Raw genomic sequence first — 20,528 nt, 5'->3', positions numbered from 1 at the left:
TGAGGACATGTACATGGGGCACAACTTTCAGGGCAAAATGTTGATGGCCTCCCGAAGCACTGAACCAAAGTGAGAATGCAAACCGCTTTCGACACCTAATCGATCTTGGTCGCGTCCTTGCCAATCATCTGGAAGCGGAGCACAGGGCATTCACATTCGCAATGTGTATGACCGCGTCTTCAGCTATAAGCACTTGGTAAAAAGCGGCCGTGCTGCGTACTGCAATCTAAGCAAACACTACACTATTTAAATACGTAGTGGATCACACTTATCTTCGGGTGACGATGGCAACAGTTGAAATGGCGCGCATGTCCCAAGCGCAAAACTTGCGCAGCAGTTCAGATAGTCATTATCAGTTGGCGTTGACATATGCATTTGTACACACGTGCGTAATTGGCTGTGTACCCCACATAAGCGACGTGCAGCAGAAAAAAAATTGCTAATTCTTCATACAAGGGATCAAGTGTAAAACATGTACAAGGAGTTTTCTTCAACCTTGAAGCATCCAATACTTTTCATGACACGCAAACATTATGGATATAAACAGGAAAAAAAAAGTCCGTAATTGAAAAAACAGCTCGCCAACCGCTGAAACGAGCTGTCTTAGAAGGCGAGCGGCCCCACGACCTCAGCCTGCGACGTAGCCGCGAAGCGGGGCTGTGCTGAAGACTTCGATTTCGGTCGCAACCCGAACTGCATGGTCTCGAAATTGACGATGGCACTGACTGGCGCGAGCAATGCCTGACGCCTGGGGCTCTTGAGGCCTCTATGGCGCGAAAACGCGACGACCTCAGACGCATCTGGACGACGCGGAGGTGACGTCGACTTGACCACATCGACGTCCGCCATCTTCAGCGGTTGCTGACGTCCGCTGTGTGTCGCAGCCGAGGGCGGGGTCTGTTCGCAGACGTGCGGGAAGGCGGGTGACCCGGAGGTCACGGCTTCTGGGCTTGGCCGACCAAGGGTCACGCCTTTCGTCCTTAGTGCGGTCTCGTTTGGGCTGGACGGACCAGATGCACCAGGTGCCAAGCTCGTCGGCGGCCCTGAAGGTAAACAATGTCCCGGTAATCTTTAGAATTTCATGGTGCGCATGAACAATCGTCTATAATCAGCGTCAAGCAGATATTTTAGTACTTTAGCATTAAAACCTCTTTCAATAGGGCAAAAAGTGCCCGGCGTCGGCGTGTGAAGCCTCAGGGGAGAGGAGGCAAAATGGAGAGAGGGAAAGGGAGTAGCGAAGAGAGGGCGAGGCGATGGGTGGCGAGAAGATGGCGGTCGCCAATCAGTGTCCAGCGGTAGGGCGAATGGCTCGGGCAAGCGCGGGTACGGCGTGCCACACGGTGATTGATGAACGTACTGGACCACGCCACTCGCCACCGTCATGGTGAAACACTAAGGCAAAGGCATACTCTGCCGCACGGAATCGCATTGATCTGTGGCTTTTCTTACTCTTGTTCTTGTCGAACACGCGCGCCTTAAACATACAAAGTTACTTTTGAAGCTGTTTTTCCAAGAATGATTCCCCGTCCCAATCACAAACCAGAAATGCTTTTTCATCATCACCGCCTTCGCTGAAGAGACACTGTCTTTCGGGCCAGCTATTAAGCGGTCACATCCCACGACATATTCTCAATGGCATATTTCTATCCAAGACCGCAGAAGAATTCGTTTCTGAGCTAGTTGGTGGAACATGACCGGCAATACAGCCGACAAATAAACACCACAGAGGAAGAAAGGACGTACACGAGGCTGACAAATAACTGGACAAGACCGTGTACACCTCTCTCTTCAGTATACTTTGCGAGGGTTATAACCTTTGATTTATGACACCTTACAGCGCAAACGTTCACTGCATTGTAGCAAATAGTGCTAGCGTTAAGACATCTTACAGCGCAACCGTTCACTGCATTGTAGCAAATAGTGCTAGCGTTAAGACATCTTACAGCGCAACCGTTCACTGCATTGTAGGAAACAGTGCTAGTGTTAAGGCTAACTGATAAACCGCGCAGCGTCTGTAGATGCAACAAAGTGGATTAAGCCAGAATTCATCCAATCAATTAACTCGCCTTGGCGACTCAGTGTTCCGGCTACTAAGCCGGAGGACCCAGGGTTCAATCCCGTACACGACGGCCGTGTTTCAATGGAGGCGTAACATAAAAAGGCGCCCGTGTATACTGTGCGATGCCAGTGCGCACGTTAAAGATCCCCAGGTGGTCGAAATTATTCCGGAGACCTCCACTACGGCGCCTCTTTCTCTATTCCGTCTTTCACCCCCCCCCCCCCCCCCCTTTCATACCATCCTCACGGCGCAGTAACACAGTTACTGCGCGCTCTCCGTTCCTCAAAAATTGGCAGTGGCTTAGCTCAGCTATGCCAGGTTATACGTAGCGAGCGGTATATATCCCTGGTTACGTCTAGTTGTTTTGCTTATCGTCATGACTACGTGTTACACATTAAAGACGAGACATGTGGTGAAGGCGGCAAGTGTTATCCAACTTTACTTAGGCGAGCGACGCCTGCTCCGCGGTCGGCGCACCAGCTGCGCGGCTCTGACGTCACTCGGCTCCTCGCACATGCGCAGAACTTGCGACCGACAGCCACAGCGAAACGGCGAGACTGCGGGTAATGTAGCTCCCGCTACAAGAACAACAATACAAATATCATACCCTTCGGCGACGTGGTCGCGCAGCGACTGGACGACGTCCATTGATCTGTCTGTCCTGTGGACGGATGGCGTTCGGTTGTTCGTGAGGGGAAGCTCGACTGGGTGATCCGGCTCGACTGCTGCCAGGAGCTCGGCAGCTGTGGTTCCTCGCAGTTGTCAGCTGTGTTCGTATGCATGGCCTCCGTCCCGGGCTCCGGTGGCGTGTCCGGGTCCGACCCCGTCACAGTGCTGCGACGCAGCTGCATCGTGGCCGTCTCGGCGGGCGCGTGCTCGTCGTGGGTGATGTCCTGGCTGCTCTCAATGGGCTCGAGGCGGCCCAACTGTTGCACGATGGCCGAGCCCACCGAGTCGCTGTAGATGTTGACGGTCGTGCGGAAACGGTCACTGCGCAGGTGACGCGGACGAACGCTGTTGGTGCTGTTGTTTGTGTTGAGTTTGATATGGCGCATAAGCTGCCAAATATATATTCACGCGTCGAACACAGGGTTACAAAGAAAGACTGACTGTTGTCCTAACGGAGTACTGTATGTTTAAATGCTACAGTTCGTAATTAACATTTCCTTCTTTTAGGAACCTAACTCGCTGTAAGTCTTGCATTTCAGTGTGAACGCGCTACTTCATTACCAATCCTAATAAAGCCGAGGGGTCTCTGAAGCCTCGACTTTTGACCTTTGAGATGAAACGGATCGGATAAGATCACGTGGTGCGAAAATGAAATTGTCTTTGAGGACTTTCGCACGTCACACTCGTTTTAAAGGCGTTATGAACCTCTGGCGATTTTTTTTCAAGTCAGATTGAAAGGGAATCTGTTGTTAATACACTGCGAATTTTTTTTTGTCTTAAGTTTCCTAAAAATTTCGGCAAGAAAATAAAATGTCGTTTACCTCAGCTACCTCGCCACATTGTTTACGAAGGGGCGTTTGAGGATGAGCGTTACAGATGGACGGCATAGTTCAAAAACGAAGCCTCAGAGTCGTGGCATCGCAGGCGGGTATAGCAGGCGCAAGGCGATTGAACCACGACGTCACGCCAACGGGTCGACAAGTCTGGTTGGATGGCCTTGTTAGGAGGGAATTGGCCGCTTCGTTTCTCACAAGTCCAGCTTTGTCTGAAATCTTTTAATTGTGAGGCAGCTGTGGAATATTATCATCATCAGCAGCAGCCTGACTACACCCACTGCAGGGCAAAAGTCTCTTCCATGTCTCTTCAATTAACCCTGTCCTTTGCCAGCTGCGGCCACCGTATCCCAGCAAACTTCTTAATCTCATCCACCCACCTAACTCTCTGCCGCCCCCTGCTACGCTTATCTTCTCTTGGAATCCACTCCATTACCCTTAAGTACCAACAGTTATCTTGCCTTAGCATAACATGCCCTGCCCAAGCCCATTTCTTCCACGTGATTTCGACTAGTATGTCATTAACCCGCGTTTCTTCCCTCACCCAACCTGCCCTTTTCCTGTCTCTTAACATTGCACCTATCATTTGTGGAATATTGTATAGGATACTGTTACGAACATTGATGGAAATGCTGCAATCTTCCGATGTGTTCAAAATCGTGCTTTTAAAGTTTGTCCTATGCTCGCACCGTGGACCGCCATAGAAAACCAACCGGCTGCCTTTTTGACAATAAAGAGCACAAACTACAAGATTCCCGAGGATGGATCTCTGGCTATATTGATTGCTATGGGACAATCTTGCGATGTGCGAAAAAAACTCCGTTCATAAACAACTTCCCGTTGGAAAAATGCGCTTGCCCAGAACCTCAGGCCGCCGCGGTGGCTCAGCGGTTATGGTGCTCGGCTGCTGACCCGAAAGACGCGGGTTCGATCCCGGCCGCGGCGGCTGGAATTTCTTTGGAGGAGAAATTCTAGAGGCCCGTGTACTGTGCGATGTCAGTGCACGTTAAAGAACCCCAGGTGGTCGAAATTTCCGGAGCCCTTCACTACGGCGTCTCTCATAGCCTTAGTCGCTTTGGGACGTTAAACCCCATAAACCAAACCAAACCAAACCAAACCAGAACCTCAGGAAAAGTTAAATTCTTGGTAGCACGTACTTGAACAAGGGATGAGAGGATATCCTCGGTACCTTGTCGAAACTTTGCCCGGCAGATTGAGGCAGACCCCTGGCCTTTGCTCGGGTTTTATGTACTCAGAATCATTTTGTCAGCTGACATCCGGAAGGTAAGGTAAGACATTACTCCACATGTGGCAGCTACACCTAGAAAACTTCCACGTCTTCCGACGAGGGCTCCCTGGTGTGTCCCCATATTGCTCCCAGAAGGCTTCTTGTATGCACATGGAGGAAGGAAACCTGAGGAGAGGCCCTTGAGAGCTGCACTCCAAAAATTCTTCCGGAAGTCACGTGCTTTCGAAAGGACTACTGGGAGTCACTGGCCGGCTGCAAAGCCAATACTAACGCTGGGTTCAGCGGTGTCGTCTGCTGTATTGTCTGCTGCGCATGCACAACTTAAGCGCGCACAGACGGCGGCCAACTAAGGGGCGGAGCCTTCACGTCCGGATTCAGAAAAACATGACGCAACGGCCTCTCCTGAATTCTTTCGGGCATGTCGCTTGCCCGAAGGAAAGGTCTCCGACACGGGCAGGTTGCTTCAAACGGTATATGCAATGTCGACGTACACGGCCCAGTCTAGAGCGAAGACGAGGCTGATGTCTCGGCTGGACACCTGCAGCGCCATGAGGATCATGAGGACGGTGAGCACGCTGCTGTTCGGGATGCTCGCCGCTCCCAGGCTGGCCAGAACCACGGTAGTGCTGCGAGACACCGCCAGGGAGCAGGTCATGTACCTTCGTGGGGAGAAAGTTCACAAAGTCGCGCGTAGAATATAGAGGAAGTTCGCAGGCCACTTTACGTACGGGAGGTCTTCAGCAACTGCTGAATCTACTCTCAAGTCTCATACACTCTTCGCTTTGACATGTCAATCTCATACTCCCCACGAAAGGCCACACAAAGACAATTCTTGCTATAGATGGTGAATTAGTGCGCGGAGCTTCATGCAACTAAAGTGTGCTGTCCAGTTTCACAGGGCGCGAACGTATGTGTTCCGTTCAGCATTTAAATCTGGGCCTCTGGTCTGCACGCGAAGCACTATAGCTTGGAAACCCGCCGCGTGTAAGCGTCGATAAAAGTACGCCCTCCATTGTCCTCTGCCAGGGCCTCACCCGATGATGATCAGCTCCTCGAGGCCTACTTCGAGTCCGTCCAGGCGGGCCAGGACGACGGCCGTGGCTGCGGCCACCAGTGCCGTTCCGGACATGCTCACGTTGGCGCCCACGGGGATTACGAATCGTACGATGCGGGGCTCCAGGCCGGCATGTTCCTCCAGCGCCTCGATCGTGCCTGGCACACTGACAGTGCGAGACGCTGAGCGGAATGCCTTCATCGCCGGCGCAAGCGTGACGCGCAGGAAGTGCCGGGGGTCCTGCAGCAGAAAAAAAACGAAAAAAAATTAAGGTAAGGAAAAGGCACAGTAACTGTATCGGTTTCAAATCGTCTGTTAAGTCAAAGACACGTGGTTCGACTGTTGAAATCAAAATGGCTGCATTTCTCCTGCAGTGGACGTAGTTAAGGACAACGCAGTTGACATTTGGGAGCGAGATGCTGGAAGTGGTAAGGAAATACTACGTAGGGCGGGTAGTGGCCGCTGATCCAGATCATGAGGGAAGTAACTAGAGGAATAAGAATGGGTTGAGTAATGGAAGTGAGTGGGCGAGTTGCTTTTCCATTCCAACTTCCACTTCGTCATGTCTCGCGCTTTGTTTGCATGTATGGTTCCTTGTATGTCTGCTTTTCTGTCGTCCTTGTCTTTTTTAAGCGCTTTCAGTGTCATAAAGAATGGGCTGGAGCGAATATGGCAGGTTCTCTCAGATAATGAATGGAAGTTTACCAATATTCCTCAAGAGAAAAGTCTACAACTGCTGTATCTTAGCGGTACTCACCTATGGGGCAGACACGTGGAGGCTAGCAAAGAGGGCAGCTTAAGTTAAGGACAACGCAGCGAGCGATGGAAAGAAAAATGATAGGTGTAACGATAAGAGACCGGAAGCGGGCTGAGTGAGTGAAGGCACAAACGCAGGTTAATGACATCTTAGTCGAAATCAAGAGGAAGAAATAGGCTTGGGCAGGGCGCGAAGACGAGATAACCGCTGGTTCTTAAGGGTAACGGAGCGGATTCCAAGAGAAGTCGAGCGTTAGAAGGGGGCGGCAGAAAGTTAGGTGGGCGGATGAGATTGAGAAGTTTGCGGTGATACAGTGGCTGCAGCTGGCGAAAGACAGGGTTAACTGGAGAGCAGTGCTGCCAACCTCCATAGCCACTTCTCCCCAAATTTGCAAACAAAAAATCCCTAGATTTCTCTAGATACAAAAATAGTGTTCAATTGTGAAAAAATGTATATTTATGCGGAGTTCAGTAGCTAGTTTTATCATGCAGCTACCCTATCACCAGACGTTGGTAAGCAAATTCAGCAGCGTGGCTTTTTGGGCTTGTTGGGACATAGTTCCAATACACTGTAGCGCAGCAAAAGACGACACAAGAGACGAGAGACGAACACCACGAGCGCTAACTTCCAACAAATTTTATTCTCCTGAAGCATCACATTTATACACCAGAAAACGGTAATCACATGTGCGATCTGTATCAATTCCTCAGAAAAACAAGCTCTTTATCTGAGAGGAGAATGGAAGGTGTGCTTACACACGAGCATCCTGACCTATTTATCTTTTCAGCTTCAATGATTTCGCGCGTTACTCTTTCTCTGCTTTTTCCTATTACGACACTCTTATCAAAGAAAGGCTTACATGTTTTTGACTTGCATGCGAGAATGTGGTCAACCAGCGATCCGCCTTGCCCGTTTCTGACGTTGCGAGCGTGTTCCATTAGGCGCTCGTTCAGACATCTGCCCGTCTGGCCGATATAGTGTTTCCCGCATGACAAGGGAATTTTATACACAACACCTTCATCGCACGTGACGTAGGGCTTCTGGTGCCTAGTTATGCATCCGCGCGCTTTGTTGGTGTTTGTTTTTCCCAGTTTGTTTTTGTTTTGTTTGTTTTCCCAGGTGTTTGTTTTTCCCAAATTAGCTGTGAACTTGAAATGAAGGATCTGAAATGAAGAACTTCTAAATGAAGCTACAAGATAAATCGTACCACTCTTTGGAAATTGCAAATTAAACGCTCTATATCGCGTATGCTTTTTTTTTCACTGTACGCAAGATATTAGTAAACATGCATCGGCATGTGGAATTAACTGAATTTAATTTTCCCCCTCATGTTGAGTCGCTTCAGACTTCAGTCGAAGGATACTATGTACAAAATGCCTGGAGGTCGCTTGAGGAGTGTACGGAAACTGCGACGTAAAAGCCGCTTGGTCATTTGCTGCTATTTCTATAGAGGGTGGCTGACGTAACAGTTTGATTGGTTTGGTTTATTGGGGTTTAACGTCCTAAAGCGACTCAGGCTATGAGGGACGCCGTAGTGAAGGGATCCAGAAATTTCGACCACCTTGGGTTCTTGACGTGCACTCACATCGCACAGTGCACTCCTCCATCGAAATTCGACCGCCGAGGCCAGGATCGAAGCCTCGTCTTTCGGGTCAGCAGCCCAGCGCCATAACCACCGAGCCACCGCGGCGGCTGAACTGGGAATTGTTCCCCTAGTTAGACTAGCTCAGATTTCCAACCCAGCGCTCCTTTATCAAAGAAATGGCAGCCTTCTTCTTTCCTAATTATCAAAATAAACATGCAGATATGCTTACTAAATAGGAACTTCATGTCGTGCAGCGAGCTCCAAATACAACGTGAGGAAGGGGCGTGCGTGTTGAGGGAAGGCGGGAGCGCGCCAGATCACAGCAGCGGGTGCCACTGCAGCCACGTCAGGGACCGTACACGTCCGCTACGTCCGTGTAAAGGCTGGTTCACATGCATGCAAGCGACTGAAAATTGAGCAGCGCAGCGCGGCGAAAATTTTTTAACTTGTTGGAACATCGCCGCTCTGACTGCTGGAGCCTGCGCGCGATGGCTCTAAAAAGCTTTGCGCCGCAGTAACAAAGCGTTTTCACTTGCGTGTGAAACAGGCTTTACTCGAGCGCGCGGCAGTGTTGTGCGGGCCTCCGTCAGTTGCAGAGCAAAAACAGCGAAGAGCTTGCACTGTCTTTATAATTTGAGAGAGAAAAAAAAGGAACTGTCCGAGCAAATGAAATTTCCCTAGGTTATACAAAAAATCCCCTTTCCCCTAAATGACGTCCTAATTCCCGAGATCTAGGCGAAAATCCCTAGGGTTGGCAGCACTGCTGGAGAGGCATGGGAAGGCCTATGCAGTGCAGTAGGCGTAGTCAGGCCGATGCTGATGATAGGCGTAGTGAGGCTGATGATGATGGTCATAGTGAGGCTGATGATGGTCGTAGTGAGGCTGATGATGGACGTAGTGAAATTGATGATGATGGGCGTAGTGAGGCTGATGATTATCGTGAAGATATGCGAGCGTATATTACCTGCCGCGTGGCGAGCACGTAGAGCACGGGCAGCAGTCCCAGGCCATAGGCGGCCAGTCCGGCAAGTATGACGTGGAAGCACGACCACATAGCGCCGTAGGCGCGGTCAAGGTCTTTCAGCTGGGTCAGTCGCGTGGCGACCAGGAAGAAGACGCCCACGGGGGAGAACCAGGCGGTCAGGTGGGACACGGTGACCGTGGCGTTGCTCAGGCCCACGAACAGGTTGAGCAGCGCGTCCGACTCGCTCACTGTCACCGACAGCACGGCGCCCAGCATCACAGACACCGACAGGAGGCCCAAGACGTTGGCGCGAGACTCTGAGACCGTCGTGAAGGGCACCTTGTCTGCTGGAGCATCTCCTGAGGAGCACAAAGTTGGGGAGAGAACCGAGGAGAGCGGGGAAATGGAGGGAAGACAGGCGAAAAAATTGACTGAGGTTCAACCTGGCTGAACCTAGTAGACGAGCGAAAGCAAAGCCGGCGGTATTTACAGCGAAGAATGGCGTGACTTCATTGCTACGTCACCGCATGACGTCACACCAGGCGATGCGAATCTCATCTGTAAAGGTCAAGGTCAAGTGACCGCTAGTGAGTGGTCATGCTAGTTGGTCATGAGATGTGCCCCCATGCCATACTTTTTATATCATTGCTATGACAGAATGACAGTCCAAATTTAACCCTGCTAGACTTTTAAGGTGACAGCGACGAACCGGTAATAAATCCGAAGTTGTATCTCACGTATACATTCGCTCTAGAAAATATAATGCGGCTCCGTCAAGACATGCTGTGGCATTTGCTGGCTGTATAACGACTCATGTATCACGCGCGACTTTAGTTCTCGTTTCTCTGTTATTTTAAAGAAAGGAAAGGGGGGGGGGGGAGGGTGAGGAAAGGAAATGGCGCAGTAAATGTCTCGCCTCTTGTTGGACACCACAACCGCGTCTTGAAGGAAAGGAGGAAGGTGGGAGTGAAAGAGAGAGAGAGGTGCCATAGTGGAGGGCTCCGCAATAATTTCAACCACCTGGGTATATTTATTATGCATGCTGACATTTTACAGCACAGTGGTGTTTCGCCTCCATAGAAACGCGGCCGCCGTGGCCGGATTCCAACACGGGTACCCCTGATCATCTCATACATTTTAGCGCTCTGTAGCCAAGCGCTCTAATTGCGCTTTGTCTCGGTGTGATGGAAGGAGAGGGAAAGAAGTGCCAGGAAAGCACCACCAGGCGATGGATATTCAGAAGACTGGTTCATATGCCACGAACTTCTCGGTTTTCACGCGCTTTCTTCATAGTGTGGAAAGCTACCTCAACAAAAATTGCGCCACCTTGTGAATACTTCATTAAATTATAAAAAGCGCACTTGTTCCAAGCGACCCCTAAATGCTGCTCTAGTTGCATTCCTTCAATAAGCAACATCTTTTACACAGAAAGCTGTTATAGCTTTGGTTTAACCGTATAGTTCTCATTCTACCATATAATCTACAGCGGCAGCTGTAAGACCTTAATTACAAAGTGAATTAATCTAATGCATCTTAGTACAGTTCGATATATTTAATTTCAATGGGTGGAAGAGAAAGGAAGAAGGGGAAGTTCGAGAGGGGAGAGGGAAGGGCTGGCGACGTAGATTCCACGGCCAAATGTAGGCCTAAATGGCTAAATCAAAGCTATAACAGCTTTCGCTGATTAATAGGTTAAGCCAGTAAGCTTAGCTGTACAATTTTTTTTTAAAAGCCTTTGGTTCACGTTCGCGGCGTTGGTGGACTTGTGCTATAACAGCTTTCCCTGATTAATAGGTTAAGCCAGTAAGCTTAGCTATACAATTTTTTTTAAAAGCCTTTGGTTCACGTTCGCGGCGTTGGTGGACTTTTGCTATAACAGCTTTCGCTGATTAATAGGTTAATTAGCTATACAATTTTTTTTAAAGCCTTTGGTTCACGTTCGCGGCGTTGGTGGACTTGTGCGCAACGAAGACCCCCCACCAAAATTTACTCACCTGTCATGTTATTTGGAACGGTGACGGTCTGCAATCAAAGAAGAAACGAGGTTTTAGCAATGGCGGTAAGCCATCTGGACAGAGGTGTTCATGCGCTTGCTTATGAAGTCGTCCACATTGCCTGCGATCCCGTTTATTCAGAAGCCTTTCTTTCGCAAGACTTAGGACTAATGAAGCATTTTGTACTGTTAAAATTATTTAGGCTTAGCATCGCGCGAAAGATCGTACAGAAAAATGTTCAGTAGCTGTGCGCAAGCACTGAGCATTCAATTTTATAGCGTCGTGTCATATGCTTTGCCTACTGAAGTGTACCATAGGGACAAAAAAGTGCATTTGACCACGTTGTAACTGCCGTATCATTCTCACTGAAAACAAACGTTCGCACTTTATAGAGTGACTCTTCGCAGCAGCCTCAATTAAAGGTGCACTGAAGAGGAATCTGAACTTGTCTTTTTGACGCGGGAACTCGATCTACACGTTCCTAGCATTCTTAGAAACTGCGACTTATTGCCCTGTATGGCCGATTTCCCAAATTAAATCGAATTAACGGCCGGCTCCCGCCCTTTTTTTTCAATTCTGCCTCGTACGGTGGGCGGAGTCGACCAACGCGTGGAGTGCCTTTCACCCAGTCCGGTGGCGGCTTGCCGCTCTGCCATCGGCGGAGTAATACGTAGTAGTCCGTAGTAGCAAATATTCCGCGCGTATTTTTATTTCTGCGGGCTTATTTTGCGGCTATATTATCTGCGAATGAAACTATTTATTCATGCATGAAACCTAAAAAACAAAATAAAGCGAAAGCAAAGCCTCCACGGAGCTGGCTGAAAGGAACTTCACGCGTTGGTCGACTCCGCCCATCGTACGAGGCAGAATTAAAAAAAAAAAAGGCGGGAGCCGGACGTTAATTGGATTCATTTAGGGAAATCGGCCATACAGGACAATAAGTTGCAGTTTCTAAGAATGCTAGGAACGTGTAGATCGAGTTCCCGCGGCAAAAAGACAAGTTCAGAATCCTCTTCAGTGCACCTTTAAGCCTAAAGAGGAGCTACTTTTTTTTTTTTTCAAGATATAGTAATGATTTTTTTAAACGTTCAGAAAGATGCAGTACCTGTGTGGTGAACTCACATTATCACAAAAATATACCCAGGCTTAGCTTGGTTAAGCCAAGAATGCGTTGCATATTGCGCGGTCTTTTTGCGCGAGGTATTGCTTGGCGGCACTCGATTTTCTAAGCAGCTTTTCCTCCGTGACGTCACGCGCCGGCGCAGCGCCCCTAGCGGGAGGAGCGGGAGTCAGGTGGTGGCTGTGGCCGCGCGAGTTGGGGCCCAGCTTTTCCTCCGGCTGTCGTGACGTCACGTCACGTGGTTTGGTGGCTGCCCGGCCGCGCCCAAGGGCTGAACTGAGTGATTGCAATATGCAACGCATAAAAGTGTCCAGCATTGGCGTGCGAAGCCTCGGTTGACAGAAGGTAAAATGGAGAGAAAATTTTCTCCCTCCGCTTTCGGAGGATTTGAAGGAGAGGGGAAATGGGAGAAGGAGGATAAAGGGAGAGTGGGAGGCGGCGGGCGTCGAGTTGGACTTCTCTAGAGGGCGTTGGTTGGACGCAGCCAGTCGCCTATCTGAGTGTAGGGGTGGGGAGAGTGGCGATTGGTGGACCGGATCAAGCCACTTGCTGGCATGGCCTGAACCAGTCAGCTGTAGCGGCTGCTGCTTCCGGGGGAAATTGCTATGCTGTCGCCGTATGAATCGCATTGATAATCTGTGAATTAAAAAAAAGCTTGGTTACATTTAGCTGGGACACTTGGTACATATGCCGTCTTATTTTTTAAAACTTTTTCATGCACTAAGGTCACCTATAGTTGAGATCATAATAGGCACTCGCAACCGTCACAACCACACGCTTTCCCACCACTGCTTGCAATGCGCTTACTGTTTGGAGGCAAGCGGCGATGTAGTTATCGGGGAAGAGGTTTCTGGAAAAGAAATGGACCCCGAATGAGTTGAGCCTTCAAATCTCCCGCAAGAAATAAAGTATTCACAGAGCGGCAATAGGAAAAAGAAAGATCGGAACGAATTTTTTCACATCAGCGCGCGAAAGCTGCAGCATAAAATTGTTTCACATATTGTCAATAATTGGCAGGCGTTAAGTAACGTTGCAGATACCACAAAGCGCGCAATTCTTATGTCGCGACCGCTGAGAGCTCAAGACATGCAGTAGGCTAGGGCGAAGGAAAGCAGTTCAGGCGAAAAAAAAAAGCCATCGAGTTCAACTGCGCTTTCAAATTGGATTGTCCGTTTCGTTTCGGTTGCCTATTTGGAACGAATTGGAATGTCCAATTGGAGCATCCCAGCTGGAGCCTTCATAATCATCATCAGCCTGTGCCCACTGCAGAACAAAGGACTCTCCCATATCTCTCCAAGTAACCCTGTCCTGTGCCAGCTGCGGCCACCCTATCCCAGCAAACTTCTTAATCTCATCCGCCCACCGAACTTTCTGCCACCCCCTGCTACGCTTTTCTTGGCATCCGGTCTTTTACCCTTAAGGACTATCGGCTATCTTGCTTTCGCATTACATTTATTGTTTTCGAAATCGGCACCAAAATGATTTAGCAACTGTGCTGCCATCTGTCGGAAACATAGCCGTCTTATGACGAGCCTGGCTCGTCAAGTCCCCTAGAGGGTTAAAAGAACTGATGTGTGGTAACTTACGCATATTATAGCAAATAAAACTACGATAGATGAATAAACAGTTTTGTTTCAGCGAACAAACAGCCGGAGACATGAAAACACAATGTCACGTGCGCAAACTACCTGAGCAGGTCGAGGAATCCGTCGATGTGGGTGAGCCGTTGGCGTCGCCAGCAGCCCTCTCGCTGGGGGCCCAGAAACAGAGCCACGCCGATGCCGATGGCCGACGCCATTACTGCGCGTGGCAGCAAGGGAATAAGCCGAGAAATAGGAGCAACAAATCTACCTGGCAACCAAGGCATTACCGGCGCTTTATCGCAATCAAATATAACTCGCGACTTCGCGTTACTGACATTAAATCTTTCATTGGTCTAGCACCCCCGTATCCCGAGGTTTCAGGGGGCCGCAGTCTGCGCTATATGAAGCAGTAAACGAGGTTCCGTTCAGCGTCAGGGCTCCACTCTAGCCGGTAGGAGGCTTTTCCTGAGCTCATCTCCTCGCCTGATTCCCTGCACCTTCTGGATACGCGTCCTTTCTATTAAGGGCACAGGGTAAGCCCTATACTTCCCATGCATTTTAGGCCATGTTGAGGTACATGTTTCTCGCCAACTAATAGGTGTACCCTGGTAATATATATAGCATTTTGTTCCAAATTTCGCGCTCTTTTTACTGAACTAGAATAATTGAAGTGCGTTGAAAAGTTTATTTTTAATGAAATTTCTACCTGTAGTACATAAATTTCGGCTTTCTTTTCACATTTGAAAATTTATAACAGAAAAACTATTGAGTGAAATTGCTTAATTCTAGTTCAGTAGTTGCCAACAGCCGCCGCGGTGGCTCAGCGGTTATAGTGCTCGGCTGCTGTCCCGAAAGACGCGGGTTCGATCCCGGCCGCGGCGGCTAGAATTTCTTTGGAGGAGAAATTCTAGAGGTCCGTGTGTTGTGCGATGTCAGTGCACGTTAAAGAACCCCAGGTGGTCGAAATTTCCGTAGCCCTCCACTACGGCGTCTCTCATAGCCTTAGTCGCTTTGGGACGTTAAACCCCATAAACCAAACCAAACCAGTAGTTGCCAACACTTATGTAGATTGTTGCAAAAGAAAATCAGCTGTCTGTCTTGAAAGACAGTGGAAATAATGGTACCTTTGTAAGAAAAAACACTGTTTTGAGATAATTGAGCCTAAAGTGAGAAAAGATGTGAAAAACAATTTTTTATTTGCACAAACACATTAATAGCCATTGGTTTAATAGCCCCCTACTTCGTAGTCACTGTCGGAGTCAGTTTTTTGCGTTTGGGCTTGTCATTTTGCTCGGCGGGCCTCTTTTGTCAGCTGTCGTGTTGCTTGGTCCGCAAAGTACATACGCTTGTCGTCAGCTTCCCTCAGCCACTTGATGGCGTTGCACCCTGGGTTCAATCCACACACCTTGAAAACGTTGGCCCGTGCGATGCTACCATCATTAAATGAAATACCAGCGTCCAGTTCTGCCATCCTTAGGGTCAGAAACCTAACGAACGCGAGCTTTCTCAGAATTTCGGTGAGCTCAACCCTTCCACCGCACTGTCTACACACACAACTCTGTGTAATTGCGGCACAAATGCCGTCCATGTCTATTAAGGCATATTCGCTGCTGCTCTGTAGCACATCCTGTTCCTGGAAGCACACAGAAAAACTTGAAAGCTTTGATGTCGAGGAGCTGGCGCGTTTGGCGTTCTGCGTCTCATTACGTCATGGACATCCTTTTGATTTTTCACGATGAGTGTAACAGTCGCCGTGAAATTCACGCCTGCCGAAGGCCTTCTTTGCTCTAGGCATCTCATCTTATCAACAACCGACACCGGCACAAAGTACAATACTCATCGGAAGGGAAAGCACTCGTACGCAGCTGCATGAAAGTTGCAGAAACGTATAAAAAACGTGCGCAGCGTCTCAGGATTATCTTGCCTAAAAAAGACAGCTGAACAATAGTTGGCAAACAATTTTTTTATATGTAGCTGATTTCAGAGAAGGTTTGAAATCAAGTGTTGGACTTTTTTGGTTGAAAAAATTGGCGATAAACGCAGAGGGTATCCGGAAAGGGGGCGTGGCCGCTGACTACTTGGTTTCGGAAAAAGCGTTTTTCAGCCCGAAATATGGCTTTCTGGGGAAAGTGCGATCATGGAACATGTGTAGAAAGAATTGAACTTCTCAAATTGCAAAAGAAAAAAAAACTTTTTTTTTCTAATTTTACCTTACCCTGTGCCCTTAAGTTCAGTTTGTTACCGTAAAAAGACCATCATTTACCTGTCCCCCCCCCCCCCCCCCCCCCCATGTGCATTTGCCGTTCGTGTACATCTTCATCTCTGGACTTCAGCTTGGAAATCCTAACTAAAGTTCGTTCTCTAATCTACGTAATTCTCTGTCTCTGGACGCTATATGCCCCTGTCATCTTAGTTTAGATGAAGGTGGGACACAAAAGACGCCTGGTGTTCTGTGCGATGTCAGTGCACATCAAAGATCCTCAAAAGGTCTAAATTATTCCCGAGCCCTCCGCTACGGCACCTCTTGTTTCACTTCCACCTGGATTCCCTCGCGGCGCGCTTGAGATGTTCACTGAGAAGTGAGAAATATGCTGCGCTTTTTCCTTTACTGATAACCAATGTTTCCTTTCTTTTCCACAGCTCACTGCTACTGAGCCGGAGTTTCCGGGTTCGAACCCGACCGCGGCGGCTGCGTTTCCACTGGAGGCCAAACGCCAACGCGCCCGTGTGCTGTGCGGCGTCATTGCACGTTAAAGATCCCCATGTGGTCGAAATTATTCCGGAGCCCTCCGCTACGGCACCTCTTTCTTCTTTCACTCCTACCTTCCTTCCTTCCCTTGCGCACCGAGATGCGAGACAGATACTGCACCACTACCAACCCTCAAAAACCAGTTTTCCAATTTTTCACTGCGTGGTTGACAATTTAATTTCACGCCTTTTCACTGGCTTCCTGCAGGGTCTACTGGTGTCTCATACGGAAGCTTGCGGTGTTCAGCGTAATCAAGACTCAGTTTGATGTCCCCCGGAATATTCGGCGAGAACCCGCTAAGAGGCGAGTGCCTGCGGAGGTCCTCACATACCGGTGGCGACGACGAAGTAGAGCATGGCGATCAGGCCGATGTTACCCGCCAGCAGGATGTCGACGCTTCCCAGGCCGGCCACGATGCTGGACGTCACCACGGGCATGGCCAGACACTCGAGCATGCGCATGTACAGCTCCCCGGGGAAGTCCATCAGCTTAAGCAGGCGCCCAGATATGCCGTGGTGGCGGATGTGCCAGCCCAGCGCCATGCCCCCGGCCGTCGCGCCCACCAGGCAAAGGTTGAGGGAGTTCTCGGACATGCGGAAAGAGAACCGCCGGCGACGGCCCTCGTCAGAGCCGCAGGCATTCCTCCCGCCGGCGCCAGCCTTGGATTCCACCTGAAATGGTTTAAATGCGCTTTGGTTAGATCGTTCATTTATTCAGGAACACAGGGTATTGCAGTCGGTATACTTGCCATGGTGATGTCTTGCTTCCGGCTGTCAGTCGAGCGTTCTTCTTCTTCTAGGTCATGGCTCGCGCTCTTCGCGTGCCGACCAGCACGTGTCCCGTTGTGCCATTGAATACAACCATGCACGAGTTAAGGAGTACGAATGTTGGTAAAGAAAAAAATACAGAATTGCACTTTAGCCTGCTTAACAGCAGGTTCTCGCAGATCATGAATGGCAGTTTACCAATATCCCTCAAGAGAAAAGTATACAACAGCTGCATCTTACCGGTACTCACTTATGGCACAGAAACGTGGAGGCTAACAAAGAGGGTTCAGCTCAAGTTAAGGACAACGCAGCGAGCTATGGAAAGAAAAACGATAGGTGTAACGTTAAGAGATCGGAAGTGGGTGGAGTGAGCGAGAGAACAAACGCGGGTTAATGGCATCCTAGTCGAAACCAAGAGGAAGAAGTGGGCTTGGGCAGGGCATGTAATGCGAAGTCAAGGTAACCGCTGGTCCTTAAGGGTAACGGAGTGAATTCCAAGAGTAGGCAAGCGTAGCAGGGGGCGGCAGAAAGTTAGGTGGGCGGATGAGATTAAGAAATTTGCGGGAATACGGTGGCCGCAACTGGCGAAGGACTGGGTTCATTGGATTGACATGGGAGAGGCCTTTGCCCTGCAGTGGGTGTAGTCAGGCTGATGATGATGTTTTATCTTTACTTTTCCTTTATCTTTGAATTTCTAATGGTTTATTTTGTTTTATTTGTTTGTTGGTTTTTACAAATTTTGTTTTCGTTTTTTTATTTTTTGTAATTGTTGGCTTTTCATTTCATTACAGATATGCTGCTTATCAACTGTTCATTGACAGTTCGTGCGGACAACTTCCGTCCCCGCCACTCATGAGCCAAGAAAGGCTTACGCCTTAATAGTATCGACTGAGATGTCAAGGGCACAACAAGAACTGTGTGGAGGGCTCGGAAAGTCCGTCGAGAGAGAAAGAGAGAGAAATCACTTTATTGGGGACCTCACCAATAGCTTGGAGCACCAAGGCTATGGGGCGACGCGAGCCATTGCTTGCCATGACGAAGGATAGGGGCAATTCTGAGAGATTTGATTGCCAACTTCGGCACCTGCAGGGACTCCGGAACTCGCCCATACTACAACTTTTCAGCAGTCGTTTTTCCTGCGCACAGCACGAAACTGGAATGGCCTGCCCACCGAAGTTGCCATCGACCCAGTGACATGCAAGCGGCTCTTCGATAAAAATTCATCGCAATTTTTATTGCATTTTTTTTCTTTGTAACGCCCACTCCTTCATGTAATGTGTCAACGTGAGACCCGTGAGGAATCAAATAAACAAAGTGTGTGCGCGGTTGGGGGGGGGGGGGGGAGGGGAAGACTTCGACTTTGTTTTGTCATTTATTTTAAGTTCTACATGTAAAATTTTGTTTATATTTCTTATAATTTGCGCTATTTCAAAGGCGTATATGTTTAGGCATATAAAATGAATTGGAATGGGTAGCTTTATCGAGATGCACAAACTACGAGTGGGAGAGGAAGCGAGAGAGAGCAAACCTTTATTAATCAAATACAGTGGATGAGCTGGCATTTCCTTGGTCCGCGTCCCTAGTCCGGGAGGCCGCAAGAGCCCACCGCCTAGTGAGCCGCACTCGAGGAGGAAGGTATATCAAACCTCTTTAGGATGATGGCAATTGGGACTGTGTTGACAGGTCCACACGATGTGGGATAGACAACAGAGCTCGTGGGCTCCATTGAAAGCGCTTTCGAACGCCATCACAAGCAAAGCAAAGCAAAGAAAGCAAAGCAAGCAAGCAAGCGGTTGGCTTTCGTCGCGGTTGTTTCATATGGTCAGCGCATGTGGATCTAGAAAGCCGTATCAGACATCTCAAAGAGCAAGAGGAAAGTTTCGGCCTTGCTGACGCTTGATCTCTTAAACTTGCTCAGCTACATCCACCGCACTACATTTATGCCTTAAGTCATGAATTTTTTAAAGACTGACTTTTCTTCTCTACATACGGATTTTTTCTGTTCTATTACCCGTGTTCAATTAAGAGGTGTGCCGCAAGGATCTGTTCTGTTACAGCTGCTTTCTAACATATTGGTTCATTACACCCCATTCATCCTAACATTACAGTTTTGTATACGCAGATAGTTTTTTTGTTTTTTTTCGAATCGACAAAGGATATTCATGCTGTTTACCAGTCTTCTCAGGCATACCTGAATGCTCTTGAAACTGGTTGGACCAAATTAGTTTATCACTTAATGTCAGCAAGTGTGGCGTGCTGGCATTTCCTCCAGCCACCCATTCCTACATCTCGCTAGTCTACCGCTCCACCCCGAATCCGCAGGTTAGAGTTGGTTAAGTACCTATTTGTTACTTAGACCGAAGTTTGGACTGGCGCCAGCATATTAAGAGTAATTCTATTAAAGCGTTACGTGCTCTAGGCCGGTTGACGCAGGTAGGCAATAAAACCTATGGCATGCGTCGCGACACGTTGTTTCTCTATAAGGCTTATATGAGACTGCTGAATTCGGGTGCGTCCTGTTCAATGGTAGCGAAATCTACAAGCGCAGTACTGGGAAGGCGAAATCAGCTTCAAACGCATTAATTTGGAAGCCCGTATCCTCGATCTATATTCCCGCTTCCAACTTCTCACGGCGCGTACTTTCCTGAGGTCCTTTGATCTGGCCTCCGCCTTAATGCTCCAATTTTTCTATCCCAGCCACACCTCGCTTTTTCTAATACTTAGCCACGTTATCAGCATCCGCAAGTTAGGTTCACGCACTAGGAAACACCAATTTAGAGCGTACAAAACATTTGTATGCCCAAAATTATAGTATGCATTATCAATCTGGCACCCATGGCAATCGTATCTCACCACCAAATTGGAATCGATCCAAAATCGTGCAGCTCGGTTCATCACTTCATGTTACTCAAGGGAAGCCATGGTGTCACCGCCCTCAAGCAGTCTCTCCGTCTCTCAAAACTCGAATCACGCCGTGTCGTTTCCCGCCTATGCTTACTTCATATTTTGTCATAACACGAGATGACGACCCTTTCTATTAACCGGCCCACTACAAACGTCCTCCCGGTTCAGTTACGGAAACCCGATAGCACGCATCAGTGGCCACACGTCTGCTTACGAAAACTTATTCTTTTCCAACGAAATA

General features: G+C 48.9%; 2 protein-coding genes across 2 annotated transcripts; both read right to left on the bottom strand.

Annotated features, from left to right (window-relative positions):
• Positions 1-591: 591 nt before the first annotated feature.
• On the bottom strand, positions 592-14,047 carry LOC149365791 (excitatory amino acid transporter-like). Its single transcript, XM_089545368.1, has 6 exons — positions 13,973-14,047; positions 9,171-9,529; positions 5,845-6,104; positions 5,302-5,436; positions 2,667-3,049; positions 592-1,043 (listed from the first exon to the last, which is right to left on the bottom strand). Exons 2-6 carry the CDS (start codon positions 9,444-9,446, stop codon positions 604-606), a joined length of 1,494 nt encoding a protein of 497 aa, XP_089401494.1. The 5' UTR covers positions 9,447-9,529; positions 13,973-14,047; the 3' UTR covers positions 592-603.
• Positions 13,950-17,342, bottom strand: LOC149365790 (excitatory amino acid transporter 1-like). The gene is made up of 2 exons (XM_089545492.1): positions 16,948-17,342; positions 13,950-14,084 (listed from the first exon to the last, which is right to left on the bottom strand). Exons 1-2 carry the CDS (start codon positions 17,207-17,209, stop codon positions 13,969-13,971), a joined length of 378 nt encoding a protein of 125 aa, XP_089401618.1. The 5' UTR covers positions 17,210-17,342; the 3' UTR covers positions 13,950-13,968.
• Between the last annotated feature and the right edge of the window lie 3,186 nt (positions 17,343-20,528).

This window comes from Amblyomma mixtum, chromosome 1 (genome assembly GCF_055824585.1).
Source record: "Amblyomma mixtum isolate Tamu chromosome 1, ASM5582458v1, whole genome shotgun sequence".
In the NCBI taxonomy this organism is placed as follows: Eukaryota; Metazoa; Arthropoda; class Arachnida; order Ixodida; family Ixodidae; genus Amblyomma; species Amblyomma mixtum.
This window is presented reverse-complemented; position numbering and strand designations above follow the sequence as displayed.

Excerpts from the sequence above, each read along its gene's own strand:
- LOC149365791 (XM_089545368.1), bottom strand. The coding sequence starts at position 9,446 with ATGCTGGGCGCCGTGCTGTCGGTGACAGTGAGCGAGTCGGACGCGCTG. Across the intron at positions 6,105-9,170 it reads ACGTGCTCGCCACGCGGCAG|GACCCCCGGCACTTCCTGCG; the intron begins GTAATATACGCT and ends TTTCTGCTGCAG. Across the intron at positions 3,050-5,301 it reads TTCGCTCTAGACTGGGCCGT|TGACCGTTTCCGCACGACCG; the intron begins GTACGTCGACAT and ends TCACCTGCGCAG.
- LOC149365790 (XM_089545492.1), bottom strand. The coding sequence starts at position 17,209 with ATGTCCGAGAACTCCCTCAACCTTTGCCTGGTGGGCGCGACGGCCGGG. Across the intron at positions 14,085-16,947 it reads CTACTTCGTCGTCGCCACCG|TAATGGCGTCGGCCATCGGC; the intron begins GTATGTGAGGAC and ends TGCCACGCGCAG.